The sequence below is a fragment of the Apus apus genome, chromosome 1 (assembly GCF_020740795.1).
Source record: "Apus apus isolate bApuApu2 chromosome 1, bApuApu2.pri.cur, whole genome shotgun sequence".
Lineage (NCBI taxonomy): Eukaryota > Metazoa > Chordata > Aves > Apodiformes > Apodidae > Apus > Apus apus.
The window spans coordinates 22974857-22989695 of NC_067282.1; the positions used below are offsets into that span (position 1 = coordinate 22974857).

The following is a 14839-nucleotide window of genomic DNA, read 5'->3' on the forward strand; positions in this document are numbered from 1 at the left end:
CCAGGTGGGAGACATTTGGGAGGCTATCAGAGTAAGCAGGTTGTGCTTTTGAGTGAAAAAGCTTGGCTCTCTTAATTACTTAGGTATAAATTAACTAGGCTTCCTGGAGGGGTAGTGGGAATTCCCAGATGTTAAAAAGGTAAATAGGAGATGAAATTTTTTTCCCAGGAAGTTCAGGTTTTTTTCAGTACAGCAGCTTTTTTTTCTAGACCGTAGACTATCCTATCCATTTTTGAGAGGGCAAAACAGAAGTAAATACTTACAAGTTCAGCTGCATGAACCTGCTCGATGCAGGATCAGCATAGATCCATTTTGGGAGGGCAGAGGCAGGAACACACAGCTGAGATGGAGGCAGGGGCCAGACAGACAAACTATCCATTTCAGAGGAAACTGGCTGGTAGGTCACCTGCACCTGAAGGGGAAGTCTTCCTCTCTGGAGTCAAGTTTTGAACATCCAGTCTTCAGAAGCAAATTGGCATTGTGGCATTTTCTCCCACATGATACAGGTAATTGTTTACAGACAGTATGAGTGCAAGACTGAGAGAGATGCTTTTCTGATCTTTGTACAAAATAACCAATGGCAAAATTAAAAATGTAGTATGTTTGATCCACTGATTTTTGGAGCAGACCTTTTCTTACAAAACACCACTTTCCTTTCCTGTTGAAAACAATGTAATACATATATGTTCAATTTCTTTTGGGACTTAGGTGATGATTCATCATAATCAAGGAAGAATTACATGTGGGTATTTTTTTGGTTCTTGGTATTGCATTTGCATGTATTTACATATCATTTAGCCGTCATGGTTGAATGTGATCTACATCTACTCCATTTTAGATTAAAAGGTCCATTCTGCTTTTCCTTTTGGTAACTCCTCCATCCCAGCAGATTGACTGCTCAGTAGAGTGGATGCTTTTTAGCATGCAGCTCAAAAGTTACATTTAATATTGAAGTATCCTTCCATCCTTCATGCTCTTATAAAAACAGGGAGTTTATCTCACTTGGTTATACAGTAACCAGTCATAGTTCAGTAGGAATAACATGCTGAATGGTTGCTTAGGTTAGAAATAGCTTTCAGGGGCATTATATATCACTGTGACATAGTGAAGCTTAATAGGCACTATAACATCCTTTAGTTTTCATGTTTCCCTGAACACTCAGATCTATGACAGGTGGTCAAGAAAAGCTATTCCTGTGTAAATTTACCCAATTATATTTGGGTAGCAGCCCTGAAAAAACATGAATATATTAACCATTAAAAGTAGCTGACAGTGTTTGGAGAAAAGTTTTAGCATGCCTGTGACAGTTTGACTAATACGATATTTTTTAGATTATTATATTCTTCCTGAATAATTTAAATATTATGTTTAGCTGGTGAATGCGAAAGTGATAAAATATACATTTGCCATTGAATAGCTGACATACTCTATTTTATTACATTCCATTAATGTTTCACAACAGCAGTGAGGCAGAGGAAGGAAATAAATTTATAGGTGACCATTTTGTTCTGTAAGCATTGGTGATGCAAAAAGTTTAGTTATACTGATAGTTTCAAATATTAAATGCAAAACTGTCTTTGTTGATCTTTACTGCTTTTCTGTAACTTATTCATATCATGGGAGTTTGCAGCATGAACAGAGTATACAATTGAGGGCAGCACTTCAAACAAGAAATAAGGATGTTTAACTTAGTGATTAAAAATGGAAATGTTATTATTGAGAGTCCATTCTTCTGAACTTTGCTGATGTTTTTTTATAGTCCAGAAAGCTATGAGCTCTTTCAGATTAATAAAAACTTTCTTTATTCATATTTTGTGGTTGTAGGCTTTGGCTCCAAATTCAGCATACCTATTCATCCAAGATTTGGAAGACGTTTATGTAGAATGTATTATAGCTACAGAGATTCAAACAGAGTCAACTCATAATATAAAAGAGCCTCTTTGCCATTTCTGAATGGGTGGGCAAGAAAATAAATAAAACAGTGCCTTGAGGCTGGAAAATTTTTTAAAGAATTTTAAAAAAATTTTAAATAAGTTTATTTCCAGGATAAATAGACTGCTATGAAATCTGTTGCTCAGAGGCAATTTTACTTTGTTATACTCTTTAACCTTGTCTTTGCCAGTCCTGAACCTTTGGTATATAATGAAAACTACTCCCATTGAGTATAAATGCATTTTATTTAGTAGCTGCCATAGCAATGATGTGGAAAATACTGCCTAAAATGAAATTGTGAGATTTGCAAGGGCATTAAAACTATAGAATAGGCAAGTTGGTTACAGTAGATGAGAAGAAATTATCTATTGTATAAAGAAAAAATGCTGTTTTCAGAGTTCACACTTGCATGTAGTTGAACTGTCTTTGGATTTACTCAGGAGTGTCCTCCTGACATGGTCACTTGTTACACTCATCATGCAAGCAATCATACTTTTATAGCTTAGGAGCACTTAGACACCAAAAAACATACTTGTGTCTGGCCCTTCATCTTTATTCAGTTCATTATCTATTCAGTACTCATCATTAGTAATGAAGTAAATAGTAATAACTTTCATTTTGAGTTTCCTCTGATCTCCAAGCCCCAAATGTACTTTCCGTGGTTATTGCCGTTCACCTCAAGGGTACGTACAGTGAGTTGTTCTGGCATTGGCACTGCACTCCCAGAACAGGGGGGCGTGTGCCAAAACACTTGGCTTCTCAGAGTCCACTCTGCAGGCAGAGTCAGCAACTGCACCGGGCTGGGGAACAGGGGAGGAAAAGCAGCAGCAGCAGGAGCAGGAACCCAAACGGGATGAAGAAGAGGCAGAGGCAGCTGCAGAAGCAGCTGTTCCGTGGCAAGAGCGTGAGGAGAAAGGAAGCGGCAAGAACAGCAGTAGGTGCATAATGGGATGAAGGGGAGAAAAAGGCCTCAGTTAAAGCCCTAGAGTGGAGATACTGAGAAGTTAAAGCAGAAGAACCCTTCCTGGCTTTTGCTAGGTGTTCTTGGCTAATGTCCATCCTGGGCTGCCTTCTGCTGCGACCAAGTCTGTTGCACAGCCCATGAAAGGTTTTTTTAACTGAACGTACCATGGCTTGGGAAGCCTGGTCTAGTCACGTGTAAAAGGGGCAAGTGATGAGTTGTACTGCCTTGTCAAAATAGAGGGATCTTCATAAACTCAGGAAGAAGCCTAGCCCCTGGGGAAACATCATCAGAAGCTGAAGTATTTCTGAAGGTGTGTGCTTCCAGAGACAGGCAAAAGGCAATTAGGAGACTTTCAGGATTGCAGTTCCAGACCTGGGTTTCCAGAGCACTTTTTGTTTAATTTAACTGTGTTCACCTTACAGACAAGCATATGACGAGAAACCCTATACCTTGTTTCTGCCTGAAACACTGAATGCATTTCTGCAGGATTTTAGATACTGCTCTGGAAGCCAGGCATTGCAGTGGGGCATGGGAACACAAAGTGTCTGGAAGCTGAAGTAATTTTTATTGAAACAGTCATTAAGAAATTTCTCAGTGATAACACAAGGCTTCTATAACAGAATAAGAAATGTAATTTTTTTTAAAAAAAGGTTGTGTTGTTTTGGTTGTTTTTTTTTTTTTTCTAAGCTGCACTAATTCTCAGTACATTGATTTGTCCTGGACCCATGAAAACATACAAATCTTTCCCTTTTAAATAAGTTGAATGCTACCTTTGAAATATTGCCTACTGTCCTTTTCAGTGTGTGGTAATAGACACTAAATAGACAAAAGAAATGGTGTCCTCCCATGAGATGCAACTAGGTAGGGCAGCACCAAGTTACTGATTGAGGAGGAGGACTGTGAGTGGGGTGGTGTCATGTGTCTGTTTCTGGGCTACAAGATTTTACTGTGTTTTTTTGTTACCAATAGTCTGTCATAAAGTTATAATTAATGGTTGTAGTGCTCTTACTGTAATCTGGAGGAGTCACTTTAGATGTTAGAGATAGCAATTAAAAATATTGATGACTGTCATGGATAAATCAGTAACTTAGTAGAATACATTTTGTTGGTTTTTCTATTTGATAGGTGGTCAGAGGATACTGCAGTCACCCTGCAGCCAGCCTCCTTGCCAACTGTCATTACAAATGGATCAGCATAATTAATTTAAATATTAGACAGCAGATTATACTGGTCAACATTTTCTCCAGAGAAAAATATCGAATAAAAATATCAAATAATAAAAGACCACCTCACATCTTTCCATTCCATTATCTCAGCAGCTTTACAGATTTCCTTGTTTTGTGTGTCACATCCCCTGACAATGAAGGTATTTTGCCTGATACATCAACAGATGCTGAGGATTGTAATAGTTGGCTGAAAGCTGAAGAGAAAATCTCATGCTGAGCTGGTGGGAGAGCCCCAGTCTCGCAGCTGTAGGAGAAGAAAAATGTGTGATTTATAGAAGAACAAGGCTCTGGCACATTTCAGGCATCAGCAACAGTGGTACAATTCAGTGCAGAATCGTGACATTAATGGTGACATGTTTTTCAGACTGTCATCTGTCTTCATGTATCATTTATTTTCATTGTGGATTAGGAGACTCTTGCTTTGTGTACTGTAGTATATATCTATAGAACTGGCCTATGTACTTCTACGTGTCTCGGTAGTTGAGCCTGCTAGGCAAAAAAAAAGGTGAATTCACACTTTCATATTCACCATAAAGGTGAATAGGTGAATGCATGTTCACACGTGGGGATTCCTGAGTTGGACAGTTCTCCTTGGAATTCCCAGGTACTCTGAGAATGTGTCCTCACAAAAAAACTGTGTCCATCACAAAAATGCTTTAAAAAACCCCACAAACAAAGAACTAACAATAAACAGTAATACAGCAATTTTTTCCACAATAGTCTTCCTTCAAAATAAACTTTATGGTATTTGATTCTTCTAAAATCACTTTTCCTTCAGTATGCACTGCATGATGCACTGTATCTATGGACATGTTTGCTTTGCCTGGTAATATTATAACAATAACGTATATCGTAGAATCATCCTGATTGGAAGGGACCTTGAAGATCATCAAGTCCAACCATAACCTAAATCCCCCTACCATAACCTGATTTACCCATTCAGTGCTTAAATCATGTCACTAAGCACTCTATCTACATTTCTTTTAAATACTTCCAGGAATGGTGACTCCACCACCTCCCTGGGCAGCCTCTTCCAGTGTCCAACCACTCTTTCTGTAAAGAAATTCTTCCTAATATCCAATCTAAACCTCCCCTGGTGCAGCTTCAGGCCATTTCCTCTTGTCCTGTCATTATTCACCTGACGGAAGAGGCCATCTCCCATCTCCCTACAACCTCCTTTCAGGTAGTTGTAGAGAGCAATGAGGTCTCCCCTCAGCCTTCTCTTCTTCAAACTAAACAATCCCAGTTCCCTCAGCCTCCCCTCATAGGGCTTATTCTCCAGACCTTTCACCAGCTTGGTAGCTCTTCCCTGGACCCGCTCCAGCAGCTTGACATCTGTCCTGTAGTGAGGGGCCCAGACCTGAACACAGCACTCAAGGTGAGGTCTCACCAATGACAAGTACAGGGGCATGATCACCTCTCTACTCCTGCTGGCCACACTATTCCTGATGCAGGCCAGGATGCTGTTGGCCTTCCTGGCCACCTGAGCACACTGCTGGCAATAATGTAGCTAGGTAGAGGTCCTTAGTTATGTATTAGAGGAAATGCCACATGCTTTTTAGAATTTTGAAATAATTTATCATCAGTGTGAGTACGAAGTATCTCAGGTGTAATAAATAGTTGATCATTCTCTTTCTTGGAGAGGCACTAAAGGCACCAAAGACATGTCATTATTAGGTCATGTGTATGCAGAGGTCTCCTTTGCAAATGAAGCAAACAGTATCTCCAGTGTGCAACTGATCAGGAGACAAATTATATGAGTGAAAATCTAACACAAAAAATAATAGCAGAGTTTGATAGAATATATAATAGTATTGCTACTAAGTAATATGCATTTACTATATTTTCTTTTAGGAGAAGCCACTGACCAAATCTTTGCAACGAGGAGAAGACCCACAATTTGATCAAGTAAGACTCTTGAAATTGCATTATTTCCATTCCTCAGCCTATAAGACAAATATTTGGAAGGCAGTCTAGTGTCCTTGTACTGTCATTGAATACTGCAAAAGCAGTATCTCTCAGTGTACTTTAGTAGAATGATGAGTGCTTTGCTTAACCATTCTAGGTTTTAAATTAGGAGGATATTCCCACTGTTTTTAAGCTCAGTGTTTGTTTGCCATAGAATTTCTTGCTTGTTACAGTGTATGAAGCACATGTATTATTCCCTGTCTTTTTTCCCTGATGAAGGCTTTGAAGTAAACTTTGTATCTTTTCGGAATATCTGTTTTTTGAAACAGGTACATGGCCCCTAATCTTTTTTTTTCTTATGGTTAATATGAGGGCCTTTAGAATAATTGCCACTGCTGTCAGTCTCATCCATCTATTTTGTCTCTGTAACTGTGAATAAGCATGCCTTGCCTGTATGCTGCACTTCCCATAGGCTGAGCCAACCTGTTGTATTTAAATTAAGCATAAGTTCAGTTTTCAGGATAAATGCCTGTGTGTGACAAGGTAAACAGTAATTAGAGAAAAATGTTTGGCAGGGAAAAAGAACTGAAAACAAAAACAGAATTTATATAGTTAAATACATTTCATTTAATAAAAGAATAAAATTTTAATTACTAAAATTACATTCTTATCTGGCCTTGGATTAATGAATTGGTTATGTAAGAGAAATGGGATGAGTTTAATAATAAAACCAAGGGCAATATGCACACTTTTTAGTGATGGTACAAGAGAATTAAATTTTGTGAGCTGTCCATTTCTTAAAAAAAAAAGGCATCTAGAAAAAAATCCTATATAAATATCCTATTTTGAAATAAAGGTAAGTGCTAAAGAGTTTAAGTTGCATAAAGGATGCCAAGACTCATTCCCAACAAAGAAGAGGGATGGACCCAAGGTGTATCTTAAGCAATGAGGTTCTTTGCTGCTCTACCATTCCTGTCTCAGTTGCCATCTGTGTCACCATTGCTGCTAATTCCATGGCTGCTTGGTGCCTTGTGCTGCCAGCACTGCCACAAATACAGGACGGAAAGACATGGCAGAAGCTTTAGATACCATATTGATTAACTTAACTTCGGGAAAGGAGATAGGTATGAGTGAGACTGCAGAACCTCAAATTAATTTAACATGTGTTGTGTTTTCTGGGACATTAGATATATTGTACCAGAAACAAAGCTGCCTTGTGACACCGTGTTGGCATTCACAAAGGCTCCCTTTGTAACTTTAGCTTGACACAGTGATGTTCTCCAGGTAGTTCTGCTGGTTTCTGGGGAGAGGTAGCCTGCTTGGAGGGCTGTTCAGAGCCAGAGGCAGAAGGTAGGACTTGCACTGGGGAGCATCCTGGCTGCCTCACTGACCACAGAGCAAGGGTGCCAGCCACTGTAGGCTAAAGGAGCCTGCTTTGTGAGTAGTCTCTTGCTGCCTAATGAATTTTTTTGTGGTATTCTGACCTTAGTTTTATTTTTTTTTCCTTCCTGTGGGAAGAGAGTCACATATAAATGGGAAAGAAAAACAAATTAAGCCACCCATATGCAAACCTTGTGATACTGTTCCTGCAGTGCATTAAGCAAACACATAATGGGTGGCCATGTTTTCATTAAATATTCATGGTTAAGCAAATTGTGGCACTTTACAAGGAAGAATTAGAAGACTTATGCATCTCCTAGTTATTGGCAAGTAGACAGAAAGTTTAACAATGCAGTCAATCAATTAAGGAGAACAGCAAATGTTTCCTAGAGTGAAATTTACTCTGAATGCTGGGTGTGGGGGTGGGGAATGCAGACAAAAACAAAGGCAAATTTTGTAGTACACAGCATTTATTTGTATTTCTAATTGCATAACTATAGTCCTATCTATGTGTAGAGTTGGTAAGAAAGTGTATAGCTGAGATTGCCTTGGACGTCCTGTCAGAAAACCTTCTTTTCAGTTCCTTGAAAATTTCCAAGCAACTATTCAGATTGAAATTTTCAGACTATCTCTCTGCCTGAGCCTGAGTTATTTGAAATGTTTCACTGTTCAGGTTTCACATTGTTTTCTTCCTGAACAACACAACAGTTTTGAGATGTTCTAGTTCTCCTGGGATTGGTGCATGCCTGTGACTGGGAGGTGGGACTTGAACCTGGCTGATGAGCCTTTTTTTCAAGAGCATGGTTCATATTTGCCAAAATCATTTTATTTTGACCAAATTGTAGTTAAATTTTCATACAAAAATTTGTAGTACACAGGTAGAGATTTGGTAGAACTCAGCTACAGTAGAGACAGGAATATAGATAGAGCAAAAAATCTTTATTTGGAGTGTTTCACTTGGTAGGTTAGGTCAGTACTTCTCAGTATTATGAAGCTGTTTTGCAAATGGTAACGTCAGTATTGTGAAGTTGTCATGAAAGTATGGATAATTTTGCTAATATTAAAAATGAAGGTGTGGTCTACCTGGAAAACTCAGAAGATCATGATTCCACTTGTTATTAAGATGCAAGTAAAAGGGCATGTGCTTTTAACTCAAAACACTGAACTTTTATTTTTTAAGTTAGCTCAAATATTTAAAGAGTTTATGGGATGAACAAAGACCATGTTGATAATCCCCTGCTTCTGCCTTCCAGGTAGGGTCTGGAAAGCATTGGAGTTTATTCCTGGAACACATAAAGTCATCTAGCTAAAATAGTAAAGACTACACATTACATTCCTGACATTTTTACTGCAGAAATGAAGGAAGAAAAGAGGGAGAATTCCCATCAAACAAGAATTTTCAAGAGGTGTCTAATAATTTTTACTTTCAATTTTAAGGCATCAAAAGTGACACACTGTCAGAGGAACCTAATTTTCTTTTTCTGAATTTATCAAAATTATTTCTGTTCAATTTGAATGAAATTTATAGGTGATGTTGAAGTGACCAGGCCACTAACTAGTCACTTAAAAATATCTGAGCTGCATCTTCTAACTGTGCATTAAAAAGCAGCAAAAGTAAGTAATGACCTGATGTAAAACTTGCTTTCTGCAAATCAGCCTCAGAGGTGGAAAAAAGCATCCAAAACCCCTCTTTGCAGTAACTTAAAGTGAAGAGAATGGAACTTTAGCTACCCAGAGTAATCAGCATAGAGTTTAACACTGAATCATTTAAAATTACTATGGAAGCGTTGCTTACTTCCCTAAACTGTTTTATCTTTGGCTCTCTGGAAATGAGCATTTTTTCATGCCCATTCACAAACAGCAGTTTAGGAATGCTAGTTGTGATGGTGGTGATGGATCCAGCATCTTCAGACCTGTGCACAGGCAGAGCTGTTTCTCTCCATATGGATGTAGTCAATGCCTCCTGTTAGGCAAACAGTCTTGTCCTGTCTGGCTGCCAATTGCATCACCCTCCTCAAACTCATAATAGTATCTTGAGCAATGTATGAAGTAATCTTACTGATCCTGACTTGCAGAATGTCTTACTGTCAGCCTAACAAACAGGATTCCGCACACTGACTGTATTTTCCTTTTTAGGTATGCATGTATATAAAGAAAATAGGGAGGTTTTTTTTTTTCATATAGTTTTAAATATCTTTATAGTAAATTTAAAATCATGTTTTACAAGTTCTTGATTAGACAATTCTAGTAGCCTGTTGGCAAAGAGCATTACTGCTCCAGCATTTAGCATGCTCTGGGTCCCCTATTACAGAAATGTTATTAAACATTGTACTACTGAACTATGACTTAAACTTCCTATTACAGGAAACCATGAAGTTGCAGTACATGAAAAGATCAAAAGCAAGGGTGAAAAACCTGTAATTATCCAAGACACTCATCCTCATCCAAGGAAACATTTTTATTAGTCTTTCTCAGCCCCTACTAAAGTATCTTCTGTTCTGTGAACTGACAACACTGGAGGCAGCAAAAGGGCGCTGTGTAATCTTAGACCAAACTGCAGACATACAAAATTAATGTAATGTTTTGACCATGGAAGTGAAAACTTAACAGCAAGGCTTAGTTTTCACATGAAACTGTCTATATGAGGTGCCTGTTGCAGGAGTTTCAAAATAAACTGCACAAAAATTTGTACTCCTTTTATTTATAGTACTCTTTTCTTAGAAGCAGCGTGTAAAGAAGTAAATTTGAAGGCAAAATTGAAGGTAACATGTTCAGAACTGAACTTGCTGCACACTAGAAATAAATGGGTTTTCATGTAAACTGTTATTCTTGCAGTAAAGTAGCTATAAACATTGCAACTGTACAAGCAAGCTAGGTGAAATTACCAGTCTACAAAATTATGCTACATAAATACAGGTTTTTTAGCAGAAAGTACGGGCCATAAATTAAAATGAGCAAGTCCAACTTAATAGTTATCAGTTTTAGCAGTTCCCAGGGACATTTAACTTAATAGCACTGTTCAAAAAGTGCTTAAAACAGAGATGTGAATGAAAGATCTACACAAGCACAACTGTACCTCTTGCTCCTGATTGTCTCATTTTACAGGTTTTTCAATTAGAACTGACTTAGCTAGCAATCTGTTAGCAGAAAAAAAAAAAAGAAAAGAAAAGAAAACATTTTCTCTTAGAAGGGTCCAACAGAATTTGAGTTTGTGGTTGCTTTGATTAGAGCTCAGGGCAATTCATCTCTCCATCTCCCCCTGCCCCACTCCTGAGTATTTGGAACAGGAATTGCTGACTTCATGTCCTTTGTTGCATTTATTGCATAATGAAATCCCAGTCTTACTGTGAACCATGAGAACGTTGCTGTTGATTTCAAGCAGTGAAGATTTAATTTCTACTGTTATTTTCCTTGAATCTGTATTGTTTGTAGTTATGGGGGTTTGTTATAGACATGTAAAGTAGAAAAAACTTTGAATAAAAGAAAGACATTATTGCATAGCTATAAGTATCCTAAGGATAGCTGAAACAATGTTTATCAAGTTCTGCTTTCAGTTGCATTGATGGAGAGTGTAAAATCTCACTCCTAATGTCCATTATTTGGAATCTACACAACAGCAGTTTGAAGACAGAATATGAAAACACAGTGCAAATAATAGATTTACAGAAAATAAACCAACACTATGCAAAAATGTAGTTCTGTAATTCTGCATTGTTAAAATGGCAACAAAATGCACATTTGGCATACATACTGACATATATGGTATACAAAAAAAACGCAGGGCCAAGAAATTAATTGTAATGTTGTTTCCCTGTACTCAGCACTGGTGGAGTACTGCGTCCAGTTTTGGGCACCTCAATTCCAGAGAGATATCGAGGTGCTGGAACAAGTACAGAGGAGGGCAATGAAGCTGGTGAAGGGCCTAGAGAATCAATCTTATGAAGACCACTTGAAGGAGCTGGGAATGTTTAGTTGAGGAAGTGGAAGCTGAGGGGAGACCTCATCACCCTCTACAACTGCCTGAAAGGTCATTGTAGAGGGGTTGGTGCTGGTCTCTTCTCACAGGTAATTAGTGACAGAACAAGAGGGAATGGCTTCAAGCTGCAACAGGGGAGGTTTAGACTTGACATTAGGAAAACATTTTTTCACAGAAAGAGTGGTTAGACACTGGGATATGGTGCCCAGGGAGGTGGTTGAGTCACCATCCCTGGATGTGTTTAAGGGTCGCTTGGATGTGGTGTTGGTGGATGTGGTTTAGGGGAGAACTTTGTAGAGTAGGGATGATGGTTGGACTCGGTGATCCCAAGGGTCTTTTCCAACCTGAATGGTTCTATGATTCTATGAAACTGAATGTCACTTTGAATATATTTTCTGTTAAAGCACATAGAATTTCATATGTGAAATTAAAAAAATAATCAGCATCTATCTGCTGTTGGTGGAAACATTTCTTCTGTTTGTATTTTGACAATGTAGGAAGACTTTTGTAAAGTGTGTAAATTGCAGCAAAATATTTGGGCAGAATGTCATTAAATTTGTTCTTACTTAGTAGTCCAAAATAAATATTAGGCATTTACATAAAGTATATTTAATGCTCTGTGAACACAAGTTTTAAACAGCTCCGTTCTAGTGCATCTTTCTTATCCTTAAACTATACAGTAGGTAGTTCATTTATGATGGAAGAACATGATAATTTGTCCAACAAGGACATATTTGTAAATCTGTGCACTCCCTTTCAGGAGCAGCACAGAGCTAGAATTCATCTCACTCCTGGATTTCCTTCCAGTAAATGAAAGGGCTGAGTAACCAACGTGCTGGCTAGACTTCCCTCCCTTCCTGTTCCCTGAGAGCCAGGTCTTTGCCCAGTCCACCCTTCCTTCCTGTCTTAAAAGTGCAGTGACAGAAAGATTTTTTAAAAGGCTATATTGACCTTTTATCCCTACTAAAGACACACACTGTAAATTTAGCAGAAAAAGTATGGCTTGAGGAGATTTAACAGGAATCACTTTGACTTTTTGTGGTGAGTGAAATTGTGTAGCTGGGATTTAGAGAAGAGCATTGATAAATATGTTGGTGAACGTGCAGGAAGACACGATTGGAACAACTTTTCACTTACAAATAGATATTGTGATTTCTTAAAAGGTATTTAGACCTGTTCTAATCTTGCCCAGAAAACCCTTTTCACTACATGTCATAATTAACAACTGGTGTTATGTCAGCTTCAGAAGAACTTCTAGAAGACAATAGAGAAGCAGTTGAACTGTCTAAATGTCCTGAGTCTGTAGTGAATAGTTTGCACTGGCACTAGGTGATTCACATCTTCGAAGTATTCATCTGAAGTCTTATGCTTGGAGGCTTTGGTATAATTGAGTCTGGGCTGCTATAGCAATTCTTCATGAAAGGCCTCCTCTCACTGCTGCAGGCAGTGTCTTCATGCCATCTTCCACAGCAACTTTTCATATTTCACTGAATCCAATCAAAACAATACTATCCTGAAAGTGTCTCATTTAACTTCAGACCAAAACATCACTGTGAAATAGTTAAATTCTGAGGCAGAAAAACTGCAAAAGACATCAGAGTTATAGATCTAAACTAACTGTCATCCACAGAAGTTTTCATCTAAGGCTCTGGTAACATTTGGGAATAGTATGACAGGTGCTCAGACTCCCACATTTGCTCCTGTCATACACTTCACAGAAGCTTGGTCTTACACGAGACATTAACCTTTACTGCTGTTTTTCCACAAGCACTGAAATGTGCTCATCTAAGTTGAAGCAGGTGGATAAACCTGACAGAGTTAATGACATAATTGTTGCACTTGACGTGAAGTACATGGTTCAGTACTTTGCTCCTTCTACTCAACACTTTGAAGGAGCAAGCCCTGCATGATCCTGAGTCAGTCACAAATCTCCAGTAATTTATTCCTGATTTAGGTAGTTATTTTCTATTTTCTTAGCATGTACACAAATGCTGTACCTGTGAACATTCATTTGCAATACATATGTAATCATCTGGTATAATAATGGGGTTTTTTTCACCCTGACTTTTGATCTTTTCATGTTTTGCAACTTTATAGTTTCCTGTAATAGGAAGTTTAAGTCATCGTTCAGTAGTAACATGTTCAGTAACATTTCTTTAATTGATGACACAGTTTATACTGTGTGAGCAATAATCTTCCAGTATGCCACTAGAGCTGTTTAATTAGGAACTTTTAAGGATTAATTTTAAACTATGTTTCAGTTATTTGAGCACACAAAGACACAGGAAACTGTAAATATTTTCCTACATTTAAAAGAGAAGTCTAAGTTACTGGGTGTGTCAGCCTAATAGTAAGTTGGATACATCTGCATGTGTAGTTGGTTAAGATTATTGCTGAGCTTGTGAGGTTTCTCAGTTTATTCTGAGTTTTGGGGTGGACATCCAGCAGTCAGATAGAGCCCATGACACAGGACCTCTAATTCATAATCTCTTCTTTCCTTATGATGTGCTCAAACTCAAATTGACATTGAGTAACAAACACAAATAAGCCCCTTGAAGAACTAGATAGTTTTAACTAGATGTGTTTTAAGTTGTGATACAGAATTTTAGTGTGTTTTTTAGTATTATCAGTGAAAAGACACTATTGACATACAGCCCATTACTGCATTTCTGCTCATGTTTCAACAGGAAATCCAGAATGTTAAGTCACAGCTTGTCCCGTGGATCTCAAAAATGAGATGAAAACAAGAAAGAATGTATCAAATCATTGAATTAGGGTTTTTTTTGTTTATTTCTTGGTTTTTTTTTTAAAAGAGGGAACTTGAGCACCAGTTGATTTGTTGTATTTTCCCCATAGGTAATAAGCTCAATGAGCTCCCTTTCAGAATACTGCCTACCCTCTATCCTTCGCACATTGTTTGATTGGTATAAAAGACAGAACGGCATAGAAGATGAATCTCATGAGTACAGACCAAGAACAAGCACTAAATCCAAAAGGTATGAGTTTGAATGTGCGTATAAACTATAGTATTACCAAAAAGGTTGGACCAGATGATTCTTGAGGTCCCTTCCAACCTGGTATTCTGTGATGCTATGATAGCATTCTACAATACATACATTATGGACAGATTCTAAGGTAAAATGTATTACATTTCACCCATCAGCTTTTGTGAGGTTACAGTTGTTTGAAAGTTGTCATCTTTTACTGATTGTTCCTGGAACTCTTCTCTCAGCTTCTAAATGGATGCAGTAATTGTGTCTTTAAAATTATGCTCCTCGTGGTTCAAGCACTACTTCTTACCGTTGTTTTGGATGCTGTAATGCCATTAAATATTGGTTTGTATAAACTGTATATGTCTTCTTTATTCATGTGAGTAGAGCTTTACTCTGTGACACTTAAAAGGATTTTTTTTATATACAGCATTCTGCTTATTAATAGAAATTTCACATACCC

At 37.9% G+C, this 14839-nt stretch overlaps 1 protein-coding gene across 5 annotated transcripts in view; it reads left to right on the forward strand.

Moving 5' to 3' along the window:
- Positions 1-14839, forward strand: part of FRY (FRY microtubule binding protein) — a 243628-nt gene that overhangs the window by 118118 nt on the left and 110671 nt on the right. For all 5 annotated transcript variants that reach the window (XM_051611586.1, XM_051611616.1, XM_051611609.1 and 2 more), the window contains 2 exons: positions 5977-6030; positions 14243-14382. In XM_051611586.1, coding sequence (XP_051467546.1) covers positions 5977-6030; positions 14243-14382 — 194 coding nt within the window. The remainder of the gene's footprint in view (positions 1-5976; positions 6031-14242; positions 14383-14839) is intronic.